Source organism: Cervus elaphus, chromosome 11 (assembly GCF_910594005.1).
Source record: "Cervus elaphus chromosome 11, mCerEla1.1, whole genome shotgun sequence".
Lineage (NCBI taxonomy): Eukaryota > Metazoa > Chordata > Mammalia > Artiodactyla > Cervidae > Cervus > Cervus elaphus.
In genome coordinates this window covers 45,512,137-45,535,538 of record NC_057825.1, presented here as the reverse complement: position 1 = coordinate 45,535,538, position 23,402 = coordinate 45,512,137, and the positions used below count along the sequence as shown (strand labels likewise).

Genomic DNA, 23,402 nt, shown 5'->3' with positions numbered 1-23,402 from the left:
TTTCCTCACTCTGAGTTTACCAGGAAAGCAGGTGACCTTAAGTCAAAGAGTAATACATACATTAACATGTGTTAGTAGCTGTCATGTCTGACTCTTTGTGACCCCATGGACTGTAGCCCATCAGGCTTCTCAGTCCATGGAATTCTCCAGGCAAGAATACTGGAGTAGGCTGTCATTCCCTTCTCCAAGGATCTTCACAACCCAGGGATCATACCTGCATTTCCTACATTGCAAGCAACTTCTTTACCATCTAAAGCCCATATTAACAGTAGGAATGGAAGGAGTTTTAACCATGCTATTTCTCTGAATTTCTTCTGAATTATGTGTCAAAGATTATACTCTTTTTGACCTATCTAGATCAAAAATTATAATGTACCATTTTAACAGTACAGCCATTCCTGTACACTTCACAGAAAGAAGAACCTCAAAAATTGTAATGTACCATTATAATGGTACAGCCATTTCGGTATACTTCACAGAAAGAAGAATCTCAAACAGATACCTGAGAGAATAGGTCTGAGTGTAATGTTTGACACGTAATTTAGAAGAAATTTGAAGAGTTAAATAACATTGTTAAAACTCCTTCCATTCCTACTGTAAACAACATGTAAACAAGGTTTCTCACAATTTATATCTCTAGAAAAATAAAGTAGGAACAGAAAATCTAAAAACAATAAGTTAACTTAAGGTGGCCTGCAACAAATTCATATACACAAATCCTTATTCTACATAAACAGCTAATTAGAAAACAAAATTGAAGAAGAGAGTCCATTTATGATACCTAAGAAAGAAAACTCTGAAGAAGAATCTTAATTAAAAATTCCTAAAATTCAAATTCTAAATGACAATATTAAATTGGAAAACACAAAAAGACTGGTCTTCATAAATAAGAAGACAAATACTGCTCTTATACAGGCAATTTACTATAATTTTAATATTTTCTATATCAAGCCATAAATTTAACACAACCCCAATTTGAAAAGTATCAGAATTTAAATTTTTGAAAGAATGAGACACACTGATTCTAAAGTTCGCTGTGGAAAAATAAACAACCAAAACAATTCTGAAAAGGACTAATAATGAAGATGGACAATCTCCATAAGACATTAACTGAAAACTGTAACTCTACTTAATTAGAATACAACACTGGAGAATGAACAGATCCATAGATTGAAACAGAAAGACCAGAAACATCCCCAAATATACATGGCACTTTCCTTCATACAAAAATTCTACAAATTATCAAGAAATGGACCATATACATACATACATAAAAGGCAAATGAGGATAGGATTTGAGCAACTCAGAGAAAAAATAATACAAGTAAATGGCTTTCAAACACATGAAAACAAGTATGAATATACAATGGAACAAGTATACAAAGATGTTGACTGCAGTTCTTTTTTTAAACAAATATAGACAACATCAATGTCAATAGTAAAATAATTTCTCTTTTGATGTATTCAAGTTTTTAATGTATTTTCTCTCTTTTTTTGGATTCATTTTAAATGATGAACACAAATCACAGAATCGTATTTACATAACATATACCTTTGTATTTAATACAGCCACAGAAAGTTCTGGAAGGCCATTATCAAAATATCACTTGAAATTAAAATATATAAGAATCTTACATTTATCAGCACTACCTAAAAATTACTTTTTCTTTAAAATGATGTTTTGCTTTATAATGATATGTTATCAGAAAGATCAATTAATAATTTACACTCTGGAATAAAAATTACACGTTGCTTTAAATATAACGTAAGACTTCCACCAAGCAAGACTATAAATAAGTCAAGTTATTCCCAGTGAGAATAATAGAAAAATTTTTAAAGATTCAGGAGAAAACCCACAAAACAGGGCTTTGTGCAATAGGGGTAGTAGCACAGATTTAAGACAGGTAAGACTATCACTTTTAAGTTTATCTTAAGAATCCCTTAGCCCATGTTCATGGGAGACAGACAATCTTCCATTCTGTTGGTTATTCCTGTTTCCTAAGACAATCAGTAACCTCAGGAAAGCAATCCTCCAAACCATAACTTACTTTCCTTAGTGAAAGCACTGACAAAAGTGCCAGTGACAGGAAATAACACAATCTAAAGAGAAATTAGACATTTGTTGGTATAGAGTTATTAGGTGTTATCAGTCAATTATAGAATTTGTGTCAAATGGGCCTTTAAGGTATAAATCAATAAGCATTCTACAATGACTACATTAATTCCATGTGCTATTAGTTCAAAATACTCAATTCTATAAAAATCTATTAAGTACAGACTGCCTCTTCATACTCAGTCACAGTAATTAATACTTGTTCTGCATTCTAAAAACAAGGCTAAGATCTATACTTCTAGGATTCATCTTATTCAAAGTTCACTGTTCCTACCAGTAATAAAGTTCTGACAAACTTTATATTTGTATGTTTAAGAAGATTTAACATATCCACATACAAGGAAACAATATTAAAAAACTTAGTCTTATTTCATACAAATACTTGAATGTGTTATTACCAACCTGTCCTTCCCTTGAAAATTTAAAGGGTGGTTTGTGTTTAATAACGCTTGTTGCAAGCCTTAGGAGTCCTGTAAGCCCATCATCTTCTACATTACCATCTTGATGATCGAGGATCTCCCTGCTACAAAAAATACAAGCAAAACAAGATAGGTCATGCAATTACATCCTTTATCTTTATACAACAAAACCGTCAATTTCACATCAAATTTTACCTTCGAATACAGTCGGCCAAATGCCGTGCCAAAGCATCCAGGTCAAGCAGTGTTGTCTTAATACAAAAAGAAAATACAAAATTCAAATACAGATTTTTACATTTAGTATTTAAGTATTTATTAAAAACAAAACAAAAAAATCCTTTTAAGTAACAAGAATTCTTCAAATTCGTTAACATGCCAATTAAATTATAAATAATATATAACTACTCTTTCCTTATACATAATATCAATGAAATTATAGTTGTAAACACATCATTAATAGTCCTTCAAATAAAAATGAAATATTGGCAATAAATTATGACAGCCATAGTAATTCAATGAGAAAACACTAGGTTTGACTTATTTTTTTAACAATTTTACTGAGATATAATTCACATACCATACAATTCACCAAGATTTGCTTCTAACAGCACCTTTTGAAATAAACTTAAATGTACAGTTCACTTCAGAAATCTTTATTCTCATTATAACTGAGGAAAAAAATTAAAACAGATTTCGTAAAACAGAATCTAATTTAAGAGGATTCACAGGAATTCTCTAGCAGTACAGTAGTTAGGACTCCACGCTTTCAGTGCAGAGGGTGTGGGTTCAGTACCTCATTGGGGCCATAAAATCTTGAAAGCCATGTGGCACAGCCATCAACAAAAAAAAAGAAGATTCTCAAAGAAACTCAGATCAAATATTGTAAAGTAATTAGCCTCCAACTAATAAAAATAAATGGAAAAAAAAAAAAAGAAATTCAGATCACCAAGAAGGAAAATTACTTTGACTACCAAGCAAGAAATACCAGATTCCTACTTTAAATGGGCAACCATAGGTTAAAAAAAAAAAAAATTCCATGTCTACCTGGCATTAGTATTTTATGGATAAAGTCAAATACATTAAAATATGTTTTAAGAGGAGGAAGACCTGGAAGTGGTCATCAAAGGAAGTAAGATAAGTAAATACTAGGGATGTAATGTACAACATGGTAAATGTCATTAACATTGCTATATGTTATATAAATTTGTTCAAAGAGTAAAGTGCTCCTTACAAGGAAATAAAATCTCTATTTCTTTAATTTTATATCAGTATGAGATGATAATCTTCAACTATACTTATTGTGGTAATCATTTCATGATGTATGTAAGTCATTATGCTGTATACTTTAAACTTACACAGTGCTGTATGCCAATTATAACTCAGTAAAATTGAAAGAAAAAATTAAAACAGGTTCAATATTGATTTTTAAATTTCTCAAATGTAAAGTAGACTACTGTTCCTTAAAAGTAGAAAGCTCAAATGTTAAAAGGATTTTTAAAATATATAGTGTATATATTGGACTTTGATTGAAATACTTGAAAAAAATTGACAGAAAAGGTTTCCTAAATATTTACATGTAAATTTTTCAAGTGTTTCTCACTTTTCTGTGAGATCAATTAGATTTATTTTAGCTTACTAAATTTATAAAAAGGAAAAAAAATGTTTTATGTGGCCAAGATTTTCTTCAAAATGGACTTGTTTTAAATGTCTTTGTTTAGACAGGAGTATCATTGTAGTCTCATATAACAAAATTAGAAGATCAGAAAACTGATAGTGCTCTTTAGCTTAAAGTGATTGCTATTAACTGCAACTTTATTTTATATACTCAAAATCCATTTACTCTTACAGAAATCTGTATATTTAAAGTCTAAATTTCATACTCCAAATAAGATTTTATACCCAAAGACATAGGAAACTACTGATAAGTACCAAGTAAAGACATATCAACTAAGGTCAAAATAAAATGAAGGAATGAGAGCAAAACACAAAGGTACAAATGAAGTAGAAAAACTATGACATTTTCAATTCATTACAGACTGATAAAAATGCCCTTAATGATAAGGACATATAAATTCATGAATATACATGTACATAATTCAGCTCTATTAACAAGTTAATATAAAATTTTCTGAACATACCTGACTAGCATCCTTTATATGTATGTTGTCAACTAATTTGCACAACAACCAAAAATATTCTTTACATCCAGGTTTTAACATTGGTTCTTCTTCATAATCATCTATCTATTAAAAAAAATTTAAACTTTGTGAAAATAGTTTAAAAGGGGAAAATGAACTTAAAATTATATTTTAAAAACTATTAGGGTTTATTAAAAAAAATTAAATCCCTACAAACTAAACAGTATTCAAAATTTAACTAGAAAATTCTGAAGAAGACACTCCTGGTTTCTTTAATATTAAAACTACTATGTACATAAGTGAATGATGAGAAGTTTGAGGAAAACACTACTCTTAAATTATTTATAAACTACTTGGAAAAGATATGAATAATGTATAATACTAAATAATGTAGTGTCAACTAAAAATTCAATGACAATGCGAAAACACAAGAAACCTACAGAAAATGAGTATCTATAAATCTACCCACATGTAATGGTCTATTATAGTTTTCATATCTGAAAAATAAAGAACATTACATTTCTTACACAGTCAATGAGACAGTAAATATGGAGAAGAAAAATCCTACAATGCATCATATTTCTGAGATTAGTACAATTTATTTATTAATGGGCCCTGAATTTATTATGTGGGAGAAGGGGCTTACAAGGCTAGTACATACATGGGAACTATGAATAAAGTGTATCACAAAGATAAAACAACTGTGATTGAGTAAAGAGAGTGCTACATTTATGATGTTTCTATCATTCAACTTATCAACACAAGGCTCAAAACCTATAAGGACGAATGTTATTTCCAAAACAGAATACCCATGAGAGATCCCACAGAGCTGAAACCAAAGCACATAGAATCTATCCTTAAAGTGTAACATGGACACAATATGTCACAATGCTGTTATTTTAAGAACTATATAACTATCATCCTCCTGGTGAAAACTATAAATAGTAAACAGGTATTCAAAATTACTTGCAAGAATAATACAATGATAAACGTGGGGCAAATGAAAATGCAGAAACAGAAACTGCTGTTGAACACAGGAAAATCTTACCCTGATAGGTTTGAGTGCTTGAGCATCTGGAAGGAACTTCAACAATGTTGACGCAGCCAGTAGCAGAAAAGAGCGATTGATTGAGTCTCCTCCATCCAGCCCTGATAGAGATAACTTATAAAGACCATTGCAAGACTCATGACGGACTGCAGTCTAAACGAAAAAGCAAGTTCCAAAGATAATCTGAGTCAGTGTTAAGAAATTAATCTTAAAGTTGATACGTTGCCAGAAATAACATGTTAGATGGCTTCTTTAATAACATTTTAAAACACAATGTCCTGATCACATACTCAGGCATGTAAATAATACACGATCAAATGAAGTACCCCAAAGTATATAGAGTAATACGTAAAAACATTTTGGAAATTCCCAAATATGGCCATAAAAACAAACCAAATAAATACAAGAACAGATAAATACAAAAAGGATTGAGAAGAGAATATTCATAATAATTTATTTACATGACTAAGTAACAAGAAAAATATTTTCAGAACTAGAAGCAACTTAGAAAGTATTTAAAACAAAATATTTTACAGATTTTAGAATCTTGTTCAAATGTTAGAATAGTTACCTGGTACAGAGCCAGAACAAGAACACATATGCATTCAATCATAGCTAATAATTCTAGAAAATGTTCTCTAAAAAAGATGTGAATATCGTGGCTAAGTGTACTAGTAAGTGTTTCTACTATTTCATTTAGGATATGGTGTGAGTAACATCAAGATACAATCGGTGAAAATTATATTGACTTCAGTGTCAACAATGAAATCAAAAGGAAATACATATAACTTATTGTCGGTCTCTCTTGCATCTAAGGATACACTCAACTAGATAAAGCAAAATAAATTTCACTAAAATATAAATTACAAAAATAAAGGCTCAAATCTTTCTAAACCCTCAGAAAACAAAAAAACCCCAAAAGAACCACTCTGTAAACAAACACTACAGAAAAAAGAAAAATATGAATGCTACACAGTAACATTCACACTTAAGTGTACATAGTTCAAAATACTCTAGATCTTAAAGGATTAATAAGTACTTTCCAGGATATATTCATGGAATCACATTCTTTGTTTCCATTAGCTCTTTTTATTATCAATGCTAATAATATGAAAAAAATATGAAGAGCAGTACTAATCTTCAATCTTTAGCTTACCTCAGGAATAAGGAGAGTCAATTTCTTTAGCCAATCTTGTAAATGATCACTATCAGCAAGGCTAGATTTCACTAAAGAACAGCAATGAGCCCAACTCACCAAGAGCCACATAGAATAATGTGAAACTAAAGAAAAATTGGAAAAAAGTTACTATAAAAATTATTATAAAAGGCTTGTACTATAAAGAAAACAAAATGTTTGTTATTAAAGAAAGGTATTATATGTAAATGTTTCCAGCCATCCAAATCTTTATCTATTAAAAATCAACTCTGTGGAACCCTTACCTTCATGTCTAGACCTGTGATCAGATTGAGCTTTCAAAACTCTGTAAAGTAAAAACATACCACCAGGAATAGTTAAATTCAGCAATGAATTAAAAAATAACTCTATTTCTTACTATATTTATCATTTAACTTTCCCAAAAGATTATAGATCTTTATGAAAGATACCAATTTATTTTTCCATGGTCTTCATTTTTGCTTAACGAATCACTGGCAAAATCTTACTATAACAGACACTAAATGTCTTCATATTTAATAAATAAAATGAGTGAATCCCATATTGACTTAAGTGCACTCTCACAGTGCCTAAAAATTTGGTTACTGCAGTGATATGGATTACAAAGAGAAAGGTTGTAATGGTTTAGAATCTAAATATAAGACTCCTAAAAGGAAAAAAGTCATAAACTGGCATAAAATGCCCTTTTTTTTCTATGGGTAAGTTCAATTTTCATCGGGAATAGTTAAAAGGAAATTATTGAAAAGTAGAGAAAAATAACTAATTTAATTCTATATTCCTTCAGTTCTATTTTTTCCCCATGATACTTTTAGTAACTTCAGTGGAAAATGTATTACCTCAATTTAAAGAAAACTAAACAGTAAAACTTTTCAATTTAATAACACTATTACACAGGATTTTAGTATTCACCTTACAAATAAATTGCTGGGTTTTTTTCCCTTAAGAAAAGCACTGATCTCTAGATACCTACCTTTGTTATAATTAAATTGTTATAATAAAAAACGCCTTTGAAAAGTTCAAAATCTATATAACTGAGTTAAAGTAAAAGGTACTGAAAAGTTAAAACTTGTAAATCAAGATCTGGTCATATTTCAAGTTTAACTTTTATCAGTTAAACTGTAAGGAACAATCAGGAAAACCTAAACTGAAAGGTGTTATAAAAGAACTGGCCTGGGATGCTCAAAAATGTCCGTTCCATGAAAGAAAGGATAAGAAATATCCCCTATTAAAGGAAATGGAAGAAATACGACTATTACACAGTATGTGATCCTGGATGAAGAAAAAATTGCTATAGAGAATATTAATGGAGTCCAAAATTTGAGTATTTCACTATATTCGTCAGGAAATTGTCCTTGGTCTTAGGAAATACATCTAACTATTTATGGGTGAGTGACCATAATATCTGAACTCTTACAGAATTTAGGATAACATGTAAATAAACGTGTGCACAGGGACACCCACAGAAAATGCTATAAAAACTTGCAAAACGTTGGTAACAATATGCAAGTCTACACGAATAATATGAAAGTTCACTAAAATACCCTCATCTGTTAGATTTCAAGTTTTTCCAAATTAAAATTTTAAAACACATACATACATAATGTAAAAACATCATACCTAGGAGCCAGATTATCATATGTATAAGCAACAGACATAAGTCGCTGAATCAAACTGGTTCCTTGGACAAGAACAAGAAATACCTTTAAAATAAAAACATTAAAAAAAAAAATCTGTAAATACACTAAAGCACAAAACTGCATTTTAAACAGACTCCATATTACTTTGATTTTTATTTATAAAAATATAAAGAATACTCTAAAACTGGTTATTGGAGAATACTACAAAAGTATTAAATACTAGAAAAACAGATTTTCATAAACAAATGTAAGAATAGCAACTTTAAAAAGAAAATAATACAAATTTAGAAAATACACAGGCAAATTCCATTTGGTCCACAGATTATCTGCATGTCACCCAACAGAGCGAGAAAAAATTATATATTATACATGCAGTGATTCTGGGGGGCAGTAGATGAAGTAACATTTTTCACTTGTGAAATAAATACTATAGTTAACCAAGCTTTGAATCCAGATTAAAAATCCTGAGGTTCAACATTTGTTTCCTTATTTTCAAGCTGTATGACTCTAATACTGGATTTCTCAGTTCTTAATCTATATAATAGAAAAAATATTTGCTAACTTAATAAAGAATTATTAAATTTCTTCTGCAAGCCCAAACTCATTCTGGGCACTAAACTCTATAAAAGTACTGTTCCTATCCTGGGGAAATTAGCCCAAGGCAGCAGATAACATACAAAGCAGTGCAGGAGCTTCCCTGGTGGCTCAGAGGCGAAGAGTTTGCCTGCCAATACAGAAGACACAGGCTCGATCCCTGACCTGGGAGGGTCCCACATGCCATGGAATTAAGCCCATAAGCCACAACTATTGAATGCACATTCTAGAGCCTAGGAGCTGCAACTATTGAGCCCATGTGCCACAACTACTGAAGCCTGCGTGCCCTACAGCCTGTGCTACACAACAAGGGAGGCGACGGCAATGACAAGCCTGCACACTGCAACTGAAGAGTAGCTCCTGCTCGCTACAACTAGAGAAAAGCCCTTGCAGCAACAAAGACCCAGAGCAGAGAAAAATACATTAAAAAAAAAAAAAAAGGAATGAAGCACAAGTATATGCAATGTGCCAAATGATCAATGGAAGAGAGAGGCAACTAAAGCTGTCCCTGACTAAATAAGGAGAGCTTTAAGAAAAACTATATTTAAGTTTGGAGGTGAATGGATACATGTATATGTATGGTTGAGTCCCTTTCCAGTTCTCCTGACTCTATCACAATATTGTTGATTGGCTATATCCAACACAAAATTAAAAGTTAAAAAAAAAGACAAGCTATACTTAGGCTGGAATTTGAAAGTTAAATTTGGAATCTGAAACTTCTAAAAGGCTACTGAAGGGGAATAAATGAAATATTCCATGACAATAAATTAGTAAAAGAATTAGTGTTTCTTTCTATTAGATGACTTCGTCTCGAGAAAAAGAGTAACAAAAATTTCCCCTCAAATAGCTTAGATTTACATACTATGCTCTAATTATTATGATAAACAAATGAAAAAATTTATGCTTTTTCTAGACTAAAACTGTAATAGTGACATATGCATAGAAAAAAATATGCACATAAAAAGAAAACCCATGGTAAATGACCTGTGACTCTGGGGAAGGTTCATTTGTATATTCTTTTTTGCCACACCACAGCTTGCGGGATCTTAGCTCCCTGACCAGGGGCAGAACCTGAGCGCTCAGCAGTGAAAGTGCAGAGTCCTAATCACTGAGCCGTTAGGGAATTTCCTCAATTGTACATTCTAAGTATTTTTAGTAATTATGTACTTGAACAAAATTTTTTTAGCCAATTATTTAAAAATCCCATATATGAGTATATGTATTTTATTTCTCTATCAGTAACAACTCATTGCTCTGAAGGTTCTTGAACAGGTATTAGGGTAAGCTGCTGTCCTCAAATGATTACAAAATAAGGAACAGACTGAATAAAAACTTATCTTCAACCTCCCCCGGTTCAGTTCACTGACAGAAACAGTGGAAGGGCACACACTTGACTGTATGAACAACAGAACCCACAGTCAGAAAGACTTCATTTCATTGCTGGATGTGCTGGCTCTCGTGCCACTTCTGTTCAGCTCCAAACCCACCATACTGTGAACTGGCTCTGCCATTACAATGGCTGCAAAATTTCTCCTCTGCCAGCTGACTTTCTTTTAAGTTTGTCAAGCTGGGATACTCAAGAGATAACTTACGTGCTTTTTCATTTTTGTTTGTTTTGTTTTGGTTTGGGAGGTTTTTTTGGTTGTGCCACGCAGCTTGTGGGATCTTAGTTCCTGACCAAGGATCAAACCTGGGCCCCCGATGGTGAAAGCATGGAGCTCTGACCACTGAACCACCAGGGAATTCTTGCTTTTTCTGTTAACACTGTTCCAGAAGTATTTTAACCAGATGAGGAAACTGGTTTCAGAATCAGTACCAGAATGAGTTCCTCAGAGGCCTAAACTCCAGTTCAGCAAGATCCCATCTATAAGCTTCTCACTTCTGGTAACTATAATCTTTTACACATATTCCTCAAAAATATGTGAAATTGCCTGCATTACCTTAACATTCCCTTTTTAATTTATAGCCCTCCAAAACATAGGATTCTCTGGTGGCTCAGTGGAAAAGAATCCACCTGCCAATGCAGAAGTCACAGGTTCAATTCCTGGGTCGGGAAGATCCACTGGAGAAGGAAATGGAAACCCACTCAAGTATTCTTGTCTGGGAAAAATCCCAGATGGGACTACAGTCCATGGAGTCACAAAAGAATCGGACATGACTTAGCAACTAAACAACTCTGAAACATATGAATAACATTAGTTCTCAATCTTAAATTTACTCTGTTGGAATACCTAGTGTAGTTGGTTTTTCTGAATGGATCCTCCCTCCATTCAGCATAAAAATTACTGAGACCAACTAATGAATTCAACCCTACAGTTAGATAACATATAAAATGGCATAAAATTCACTCTGCAGTTTGGATGATGAACTGAAAACTTTTACTCCTTCGTAATTGCTACTGATTTAAAATGAAGGCAAGACTTCTGCTGTGAGGTCATACTGTGGTGATCCAGGATAGCATTTCATAGATATCAGTGTTATTCACTTTGTAAAAACAAAAATAAACAAATTCTCTTAAAAGACAAGTGTATTACTACAGTTTAATGGTAATGTTTCTACTTTACCTCTGTTAATCTTGGTATATGAAGACCCTTAGCATGATCACCAGCAGCCTTTCTTGACTTGCCAGGCCATGTTCTTTTCCTATGGCTTTCTGCTATACCAGACCAGGCAAAGACATCATGATAAGCTAAATCCAAATCAGATGGATCTACTGCAAACTGGCATATTAACTTCAGCAAGCAAGCAAGACAGTCTAGCTGCCACTGTGGATAAGAAGACAATGTCATTTACTTAATTTCTATTAATTTCACATGGCCACTATACAAACTGAAATTAAAGACTAGAAACTGAAAATAATTATAGCTAGTACTTAATCCATGAGGTAATGAAATTTTTCCTGTTCATGTATTACGGTTAATAACAACCCAATCTTAAAAAATAGACACTAGATAACTAGAACGTGTATTCAATGAAATGAAAATGATATTTGTATTTCTATCATGAAATAATCACAAATGTATATAATAACAAGATATAACAAAATACTGCTTGAAATGAACTGAAATACCGAAATTATTAAATTACCTACAAAATTAGCATTAAGGGCAAAAATATTAGAAGCTGTCTCTACACATTAAGTGGCATATACTCTAATATTTGGAAGTGAAAACTATTCTCAATAATTTGATAACTTTCAATTGGAAATTTGCATTTACAAATGTACATGTAAAATAAAACTCCTAAGTGAGTTAAAGCTCTACATTAAAATTTTTTAAATAAAGCAATTCCTTCAAATAAATAAGAACATCATCTATGTATGAGAGCTTTCTCTTCAATGGTCCTTTTTCTCTTCTTTTCCTAATACTGCTACTAAGTGTTACAACTATACCAATATACCATGAAACACAGCAATACTATGTAACTGATTTTTCAAGAAAGTATCACAAAATTTCAGTGAAGAAAAAAAAGTCTTCACAACAAAGGGTGCTAAAAGAATTGGATAGCCATATGGAAAAATAAAACCTCAACTTCATTCCACATATACAAAAGTTAACTCAAAATGTATCACAGATCTAAATGTAAAAGGTAACTATAAAATTTATAGAAGAACACATAGGAGAATATCTTTGTGACCTTAGAAAAAAGATTTCTCAGCTAGGATTAAAATTGAAAACTTCTCTGCTTAAAAGACACTGTAAATATAAAGAAAAGACAAACCACAGATTGAATGCAAATGTTCTTAATACATATACCTGACCAAAAAAATTTGTCCAAATTCATTAAGGAAAAAAGTCTTACAGCTCTTTACTAAGAGAAAAAAAACAAAACAAAAACCCCAAAGAAAGCAAAACAAAAATCCCCAAGATATTTACAGACACTTTACAAAAGAAGATAAAAAACATGGTCCAAATGAAATGATAATGGGGAAATTTACAACTATGTTTACATGAAAAAACAAGAAGGATCTCATTAATCTAACTTTAGAGGTTAACAAACTAGAAAAAGAAGAACAAACTATACCCAAGGCTAGTAGTTGCAAAAAGGAAATAATAAAAATCAAAACAGAGATAAATAAAATAGGGAATAGAAAAACCTAAAGAAAAAAAAAAAATCACTGAAAATCACAGCTGGTTCTTAGAAAAGAACAAAATTGACAAACCTTTAGCTAGGAGGACTAAGAAACAAGAAGAACCAAATTAGTAAAATCAGAAATAGAAGTGGGAACATTTCAACTAATTCTACAGAAATAAAAAAGATTTTAAGAGTACTACAAACAACTGTTATGTCCCCAAACTCAATACGCTATACAAAATTAACAAATTCCTAGAAACACAAAACTTATAAAGACTCAATCAAAAAGAAACAGAAAATCTGAACAGACTTATAACTAGTGAGGAGATAGATTCAGTGATCAAAAATCTCCCAAAAAAGAGAAGTCCTGAACCTGACAGCTTCACTAGTAAATTCTAACAAACATAAAGAACTAATGCCAATGAGAAACCTATATGCAGGTCAGGAAGCAACAGTTAGAACTGGACATGGACCAATAGACTGGTTCCAAATAGGAAAAGGAGTACATCAAGGCTGTATATTGTCACCCTGCTTATTTAACTTATATGCAGAGTACATCATGAGAAACGCTGGGCTGGAGGAAGCACAAGCTGGAATCAGGATTGCTGGGAGAAATATCAATAACACCACCCTTATGGCAGAAAATGAAGAGGAACTAAAAAGCCTCTTCATTAAAGAGGAGAGTGAAAGAGTTGGCTTAAAGCTCAACATTAGGAAAACTAAGATCATGGCATCTGGTCCCATCACTTCATGGCAAATAGATGGGTAAACAGTGGAAACAGTGTCAGACTATTTTTTGGGGATCCAAAATCACTGCAGATGGTGACTGCAGCCATGAAATTAAAAGACCCTTACTCCTTGGAAGGAAAGTTATGACCAACCTAGATAGCATATTAAAAAGCAGAGACATAACTTTGCCAACAAAGGTCCATCTAGTCAAGGCTATGGTTTTTCCCATGGTCATGTATGGATGTGAGAGTTGGACTGTGAAGAAAGCTGAGCTCCAAAAAATTGATGCTTTTGACCTGTGGTGTTAGAGAAGACTCTTGAGAGTCCCTTGGACTCCAAGGAGATCCACCCAGTCCATCCTAAAGGAGATCAGTCCTGGGTGTTCATTGAAAGGACTGATGCTGAAGCTGAAACTCCAATACTCTGGCCACCTCATGCGAAGAGTTGACTCACTGGAAAAGACCCTGATGCTGGGTGGGGTTGGGGGCAGGAGGAGAAGGGGCGACAGGAGTTGAGATGGCTGGATGGCATCACCAACTCAATGGACATGAGTTTGAGTAAACTCCGGAAGTTGGTGATGGACAGGAAGGCCTGGCGTGCTGCGATTCACGGGGTCGCAAAGAGTCGGACATGACTGAGAAACTGAACTGAACTGAACTGAATGCCAATCCTCAAACTTTCCCAAAAAACTGAAGAGGGAACTCCGTAACTCATTTGATGAAGCAAGCATAACCAAAGCTAGACAAAAGACACTACAAGAAAATTACAGGCTAACATTCTTTATGAATATTCATGTAAAAGTCCTCAACAAAATATTAGTAAACAGAATTCAGCAACATATTAAAAGGATGACCAATTGGGATTTATTCTTAGAATGCATGGATAGTTCGACATATGAGCACTGATCAATGTAAATACTCCATATTAACAAAATGAAGGAAAATACTACATTATCTTGATTATTGCTGAAAAAGCACTGGACAAAATTCAACACCCTTTTATGATAAAAATACTCAATGAAATAGGAGCAGAAGGAAACTAGTGCAACATAATAAATAAAAGTCATGTATGAAAAACTCAGTGAAAATCATACTCAGTGGTTAAAGACTGAAAGCTTTTCTTCTAAGATCAGGAGCAATGCAAGGACAACTGCTTTCACCACTTCTATTCAACACTGTAGTGTTAAGTTTTGGCCTGAGCAATACACAAGAAAAATAAAAGGCATCAAAATTGGAAAGGAAGCAATAAATTTATCTGTTTGTTACTGATGCAGAAAACCCTAAAGACTCCACATAAAAGCTGTTAAAACTAATAAATTATCTCAGCAAAGCAGAAGGATACAAAGTCAACTATAGAATTCAGTTGTACATGAACAGTGAACAATATGAAAAGGCAATGACAGAAAACAATTCCATTTCAAATAGCATCAAAAAGAATAAAATACCTAGGAAGGAACTTAACCAAGGAGCTGAAAGACTTCTAGAATGAAAGCTAAAAAAAGTTGCTCAAAGAAATTAAAGACAAATAAATGGAAACATATCCTGCATTTATGGACTGGAAGACTTATTATTAAAATATCAATACCACCCAAAGTGACCTACAGATTCAATGCAATCCCTGATAAAATCCTAATGATGATTTTTGAAGAAACAGAAAAATTCATTCTAAAATTCACAAGGAATCTCAAGGGACTCCAAACAGACAATCTTGAAAGAAAATGACAAACCTAGAGGACTCACACTTTCTGATTTAAAAACTTAACTACAAAGCTACAGTAACTGATACCAGTGAAGTATTGGCATAAAGATAGCTTTAAAAAAAGGAATGGAGATCTGAAAGAGACACGTGTACCCCAATGTTCATCGCAGCACTGTTGATAATAGCCAGGACATGGAAGCAACCTAGATGCCCATCAGCAGACGAATGGATAAGGAAGCTGTGGTACATATACACCATGGAATATTACTCAGCCATTAAAAAGAATTCATTTGAATCAGTTCTAATGAGATGGATGAAACTGGAGCCCATTATACAGAATGAAGAAAGCCAGAAAGACAAAGACCAATACAGTATACTAACACATATATATGGAATTTAAAAAGAATGTAACGATAACCCTATATGCAAAATAGAAAAAGAGATACAGATGTACAGAACAGACTTTTAGACTCTGTGGGAGAAGGTGAGGGTGGGATGTTCTGAGAGAACAGCATTGTAACAAGTATACTATCAAGGATGAAACCTATCACCAGCCCAGGTTGGATGCATGAGACAAGTGCTCAGGGCTGGTGCACTGGGAAGACCCAGAGGGATGGGATGGGGAGGGAGGAGAGAGGGGGGGATCGGGATGGGGAACACATGTAAATCCATGACTGATTCATGTCAATGTATGGCAAAAACCACTACAATATCGTAAAGTAATTAGCCTCCAACTAATAAAAATAAATGGGGGGGGGGGGGGGAATGGAACTTATAGCCCAAAAATAAACCCTCATCTATATGGTTAAATGATTTTTGATGAGGATGCCACGAACATTCACTGTGGCAAAAGGAGTCTTTTCAAGGAAAGATGCTGGAAAACCTGCATCTCCACATGCAAAAGAACAAAGTTGAATCTTTACCTAACACCATATACAACAATTAACTCAAAGTGAATCAAGGATCTAAGACCAAAGAATAAGACCTAAAAAACAATAAAAATCTTGAAAGAAAACACAAAACCAAAGGGTCATGACACTGTATTTAGCAATGATGTCTTGGAGAGTATACCAAAAACTCAAGTAACAAAAGAAAAAATAGAAAAATTGGACTTCACGAAAATTTAGTTTGTGAATCGTAAGACTATTCACAGTATTCTTTAATACATTGAGAGATACATTATAAATAGTGGATCTCAGTCAGTCTGAAAGCAATCTATGTATTAGGCAAACTAGCACCTCAAGCGTTGCCAAGCTACAGTGTGTGCCATATGGTAGTAAATTTTTCTTAATACTTCATAAAAGTATCCATAATTTTAAAAAGCAAAACAGAGAAAATCTTTAGCACATGATTATCTGTAAACTTTATTCAAAGCAAACACAGAACAGTTTTTAAGCAAAAGTCCTATGAACAACACGTAACTAGTCATTAAAAATTTTAAATTCTCTCACTTTGCCTGAGAACTAAAAGGCACCTTGTAATTCTGAAAGAGTAGTGAGAAAACAAAAACACAATAATAAAACACAACAAAAGACATTTGAGTTTTAAAAGTCAAAAAACAACAATTACTATTGCAGAGGTATCTAAGAAGGAAAATATCTGTAGCAAAATATGTAAAATAAAAATGGCAAAGAAGTATTGAAACCAATGGTAAGATTAACAAAATCTTAACAGATAGCAATACACGTCTTAAAAAGTATATTTTCTTTAATATACTGGATGCAGCAGCATTCAATAGTAAATCAAGAACATCTGACTCCTAGACTCTAAAATAATTCTATAAAACAAGTACTAAGAAATTAATTTTTGAATGCAATGTTTCATAATGCTATTCTGCTTTGCTGGAGGTCAGGAAACGAGCATACTTTCCATTTCATACAAAACTGGATTATGCAGTTTGGTCCATCATTATGAATTTTAAAATATTCCACAAGTAAGCAATTTTATTTTCCTAATATTATAGGACAGTGCTTCTTCAAGTTAACAGCAATAAGTACTATTTCCTAAAGCTTCCATTTTGTTAAAGATCAATAATTTTGTAAAATACTATTTAAAAAATACTGCATCAATGTCCAATTGCTATAAAAATTTCTAAAGGCTTACTCTCAAATTCTGTACCTATTTCATTGCAGACCAGTCACAAATGGTCTGGAAATACATTTGGAGTACTGCTGCTTAAAGGAAAAAAATGGTCAAAACAAAGAAAAAAAATATTTTCAAAAAACTAAAGACAAACCAAGTTTCTTAAAAAGCATCCCAAATTTTAAGACTATATAAACATTAATATTTAACTTACCAAGTTAATGAAAAAATGTTCATGAATTATAGTTCAGCACCGTTAATATTAGCACTTAAAATTTATAGAGTTGACACTGAGAACTCTTACTCATAATTAGCTCACCAGATTCCTTGTTTTTCCTTAAATTTATTTCTACTGTATACCACACTCCTTTACTACAATAAAGTTTGCAGCAAAAGTTACACTTGCAAGTGGCTCATGGATTTGGCTTATGGAAGTGGCAATCAGCTACTGTAACTGGTTCAAAGGGTGAATTTTCACTTACCACAGTCCAGGATTCCTGCTCTTTTGGCTCTAGAATTCCAGAATTAAAAATTTCTAACAACTGTTGAAGTCCTCCAGCAGCAACAAACTGTAAGCAATTGCGAGAGTATAGTAAGAGGAAAGCAGCTATATAATGCAGTAAAATCTGCTTTTTGATTCAGTGACTGGATGTGTGTGTATGTCTGTGTGTGTAAGTAAAATACTACGTATCTTTCATTTAGGAAATTATTCTTTGGCTTAAATAACCAATATAACTTGTATACAGTAAAGTAAGAACAGCCAGCTGATTTTCAAGAATTTTTTGAAAAGATTCTTACAAAAATCTATATACATATCTTTGTATTCCATTAACCATTTAATTTCAGGCACTGGGATGTCCTAACACAGTATTCTAATGAAGGAAAAAAATAAGTGCTAAAAACAGAAGCACCAGGGCCTTAAATAATCTGTTTAATTAATGTGATTAAAGTAATACATAATTTAAAAATCATGCTTTATTTAAATGGTACGTTACTTTAAAACAATAATTAAGGTACCTACTTTTGGTACATGAGATCAATTATTTTTACCAAGACACTGCAAAACATGTATAATCAAACCTTGCAACTCCAGGAATTTTTACTGTTTTCCACTTGATCCTCACTTGAATCATCTGAATCTGGATAAAGATCACTATAACTTCCCTGTGGGAATGGCAAAAATAAATAAGGAAGGGTGGCAGGAGGATTAAAAGATAATGTACTCTGGAATTTTGCTCCAGAGAGAAAACAAACATTTGATGATGATAATGGAAATGCAATCACCGTTGACTCTCTCCTTATTCTTCGGTTAGGTTTTCCCAGTGCTTCAATAATTTCCAGGGCATATAACAGCTTGTGAGCACTTTTAATTTTGAGCAGTTCTTTCCAATTAAGTCCATCATTACTCTTAAATTAAGAAAGAAAAATACAGGTTTCTCAAATGTATGTAATAGCAGCATAGGAAAAAAATATATGTTATCCTCCAAAGCAGTTGAGGTAATTCACCATCTTCTGAATGAAAAACACACAGCTTAACTGAATGTGTCAACTTTTAAGGATACAGTAGTACAGTGTGTATTTAACATTTTGTGACACCTACCCATTTAAAAAGTCATATACAAATACACAAACTTGCATTCAAAATACAGAGTCTTGAAAAATCACCTAACAACATCCCAAATCATAGATAACCATTAGTATAACATTAGGACATTGTCTTTCCGTTAGTTTAATAGGTGTTCTTTTGGTACTCCACTAAGTAACCCCTTATTATATATATAACTTTTAAAAATAATCTTTAATTTTAACAGACATCTTTACAAAGATATTTGATACTTAATACATGTAAGGTCATGCCTCTGGAAATATTAATGTATATTAAATTTCTTTGCCTCCCTTTTTCTCTATTTCTACCAGTGCCGTGTATAAGCAGCCAAAACAAGCACTGATACAAATATCATTAAACCATATGTATTTTCTCTAAACATTATTCTTTGTTGTCAAAAACAAAGCAATATTCAGAACATACAATAATATGAAAAAACACTAATATAAAGGCAAATTTACTGTTTACAGAGATAATTTTAGAGACCATCCTTGCCTTGTACTAAGCCCATATTACTCAAGCTCACTAATAATTAAATATATGAACATTAAAATGAAGTGGCACTTTTTAACCTATTAAATGGGCAAAATTTTACTGAGGTTACAGGCTAATAACCAATCTCATATACTACCAGTAGAAATGTAAACTGGTATCATCCTCCAGGGAAGTAAAAATATTTTGTGAATTTACCTGTTCATCTGAGATATTCTGGAATGCCATCAACATGTTAGGACATGTAGGAAGAAGCATCAGTAGCTCCCATACACGCCTGGAAAGGTTTTCTGCGTGAAGATGAAGTTCTTCACATCTTAAGCTCTACAAAAATAAGAACAACTGCTTATCAAAACAGATCAGTTTTTGTTAAATCTAAACTTAATTTCGATCTGCATCGAATCACTATCAAGTTTTATAATATATTAAAATCTTACTTTAAACTGAGAATAAACCATTTGTTACACAGTAAAGTTAGTTATGTCAAAGCAGTGGTTTTTCAACTTGCTTCTACTGAACACTTTTCTAGGAAAAAGTGACCTGCAACTCTGGCCACTTTCCTCAGAAAAACTTTTCAAACAGAAGTGAAAATGTTTTATGAAGTCATCCAAGTAAATTTCAATCAGACTATCACCTATCTCCTCTTTGCAGGCCACTATTCCAAGAATGATAAAATGCTGGTTAATATTTAATTTGGGGAAAGAGTACACCTGTTTCTCTTATTTTCCTAATCCATACTTTATATTTCAATCGCAGATAAGCAGAGATAAAAGAAAAGCAAACACTTTTAAAAACCTACTTTTTTCCCATTATCACTTGTTAAATTTGAATTCTCTAAGATACTGAGATAACAGTAAGCTAAACAATATTACAGAAAGTATTAAGAAAAAAAAGAGTCGGACACGACTCAGCTACTGAACAAAAACAACAATGTAATAGGCAAGTTTTGGGGGTTTTGTGTTTTGTTTTTTAATTAAAGAACAACCCTAGGAGGTAAACAAACAATGAAAGCTAAAATGTACAGTTCTGGAATTTTCCAGAGTATGAGTTTGTACTCATTATTCTACTATTAGCTGCTGTCACATAATGATTTTGAGGTATTCACCTAGCCTAACACACGCCAAAGGAATACCCTTACACATCTACAAAAAAATAATTCAGTTCTTTCTGTATAATGGTATAAAGCTAATGTACTTTGAAGGTAAGAGAATTTTAGAGATGGAATTTCAAGGTAAACTTTGCTTTACACAGACCTAATGAAAAAGAGAAGCAACCCAAGTTAATACTGTTAGTTTAGTTGAAGGCAAGGCACTGACAGTTCTTCAGTAATTTAGAATTCATTCCTTTTAAACACTCAGTTTGAAAAAGAGAAGGAAGGGGAGAGGGAGGGAAAAAAGGAAGGGACTAAACTCTGCAACACATGATCTAGAGGGGGAAAATACTCCCCAAGTGTACATGACTATGATCTACGTTGTGACTAGAAGGCCACACAACGTCATACATAGTAAAAATCCACTGTTTTTGGTAATCCTCTTCAAAACTGAACCGATCTAGTGCATCAAAGAAACCCCACACCATCAGCTGCACACTGGTCACGGTGTTCAATAACTTATCTGTCCAAAAGTGAATGCTTTCTCTCTGGTTTAGGCCTCACATCGTCAATTACAACGGGCCACTAACTGGTCGCCTACCTCTGGTTTTCTCTTAACATAATCTTCCAAACTAACATCTAAACTTTGTGACTTTTTGTTGCTTTAAAAGCTTCCATGATAATAACAATCCATTTTAATATAAATAAAAACCTCTTAAGGTCTTTTGTAGTATGGGTTACAATCTGTCTTTCTGTCCTTATATTTGAATTACATTATAATCATGCTCCCAGTTTTTCAAATTTTTGTTTCCTCCTTATGTTATGCTCCCGTAACACACTTTATAGATTACTAGCACCCTTCTCAAAAAAGCAGGAAGTTCTTATAATCATCTTTTACTTTTAAACTAGCCATACAACACTGACAGGAAGTAAAAGGTCATTAAATATGGCATACAATTTAAAGGTAAGGAAATGAAGGTTTATGGACATCTATTATTATCAAGATTATTTTGCTTGAATAAAAAGGGGATTTCTTGGGAATTTAAGAGTGTGCCACCACAAGAGAAACCAGATTATGGGGAACAGATGACTCAATTTGATAATTCATAAGCAAATACATCCTGGAAATGTAGAAAGAAGCCACTTAACATTCTCAGGAAAGAACTCTGTTAGCCTAACATAGAAAAGTCATAAAGGCACCACTATTTTATCTGCCAATCTCAAAATGATGATTCTTCCAAGAAAGATGGTCCCCTGAAATAGAATGGTGGCAGTGAAAATAAATTAAGAGGACAACAGGTCAAAACATCAGGTGTGGCAGACAGGATCAGGAGGAGGGATAGACTTGGGTTCAGGAAGAAGAAGAGAAGAATGGAGTCCAGGTTTCTGACTTGAGGAACTGGGTGGATTCCATTTCACCCAGATGCCTGTGGGACATTAAGTGGAAGTGTTAAGTAAGCAACTGAATGTTTAAGTTTGGAACTCAGAGAACAGGTTTGGTCTGGAGAAGTGAGTTTGAGAGTTATCACTAAAAAGATGGTATTTAAAGTCAAATTTTTTTAATTATTTATTTTTAATTGAAGGATAATTGCTTTACAGTATTGTCTTGGTTTCTACCCAAATAAAGTCAATTCTTCCTCCATGTACTATTTCCATGCTAGTACGTGAGGTTCCTTATTGTTTTTCTATCCCTGTCAAACAAATCTATTACCTTTAAGGAAAATTAAGATATATGTCTCTCCCTCTGCTTAAAATACTTCAATGGTGGACTTCCCTGGTGGGCCAGGGATTAACAATCCTCCTGCCAATGCAAGGGACATGGGTTCCATCCCTGGTTCGGGAAGATTCCACATGCCTCAGGGCAACTAAGCCTGTGTATCAAAACTACTGAAGCCCAAGGGCCCTAGAGCCCAAGCTGCACAAAAAGAGAAGTCACTGAAATGAGAAGCCCATGCACTGTAACTAGGGACCAGCCCAGCTGCTTGCTGCAACTAGAGAAAGCCCATGCTCACCAACAAAGACTCTAAATAAATAAATATAGATAATTAATAAAATTTGAAAACAAAACAAAACGCCATTCCAATGCTGTCCATTTTCAGTGAACTGGAAACAGCTTGCAATGGCCAGCTTGGCTGTTTACCTTTCCATTTCATTTCCCTCATTTCACTCTGCCACTACCCTCCTCACTCTACTTACTAGCTCCCAAACAATTCCCAGACCTGACTAACTCCTTCTTATTATCAAGGACTTCAGGAATCAGTCTACTCTATCCAAGTTATTCCATTCTCTTCATTGAGTAGCCTCCTTTTCATCTTGAAAGCTGAGGTTTATACGGTCTCCCTCAGAGAAACCTTCCTTGACCAAACATTAATAATATATAAATGTTGTTGTTGTTCAGTTGCTCAGTCATGTCAGACTTTTTGCGACCCCGTGGGCTGCAGCACACCAGGCTTCCCCGTCCTCCACAATCTTCCAGAGTCTGCCAAAACTCATGTCCATTGAGGCAGTG

General features: G+C 33.2%; 1 protein-coding gene across 5 annotated transcripts in view; it reads right to left on the bottom strand.

Annotated features, from left to right (window-relative positions):
* Nucleotides 1-23,402, bottom strand: part of USP34 (ubiquitin specific peptidase 34) — a 224,651-nt gene that overhangs the window by 60,906 nt on the left and 140,343 nt on the right. For all 5 annotated transcript variants that reach the window (XR_006343487.1, XM_043917700.1, XM_043917703.1 and 2 more), the window contains 12 exons: nucleotides 20,002-20,127; nucleotides 18,990-19,112; nucleotides 18,786-18,869; nucleotides 18,188-18,274; nucleotides 11,687-11,887; nucleotides 8,509-8,591; nucleotides 7,158-7,198; nucleotides 6,874-6,998; nucleotides 5,718-5,870; nucleotides 4,670-4,774; nucleotides 2,727-2,782; nucleotides 2,515-2,635 (listed from right to left, as the gene is read on the bottom strand). Coding sequence is in view for 4 of the 5 variants with exons in the window: in XM_043917700.1 (XP_043773635.1) it covers nucleotides 2,515-2,635; nucleotides 2,727-2,782; nucleotides 4,670-4,774; nucleotides 5,718-5,870; nucleotides 6,874-6,998; nucleotides 7,158-7,198; nucleotides 8,509-8,591; nucleotides 11,687-11,887; nucleotides 18,188-18,274; nucleotides 18,786-18,869; nucleotides 18,990-19,112; nucleotides 20,002-20,127 (1,305 nt within the window). In the remaining variant the exon portion in view is untranslated. The remainder of the gene's footprint in view (nucleotides 1-2,514; nucleotides 2,636-2,726; nucleotides 2,783-4,669; nucleotides 4,775-5,717; nucleotides 5,871-6,873; nucleotides 6,999-7,157; nucleotides 7,199-8,508; nucleotides 8,592-11,686; nucleotides 11,888-18,187; nucleotides 18,275-18,785; nucleotides 18,870-18,989; nucleotides 19,113-20,001; nucleotides 20,128-23,402) is intronic.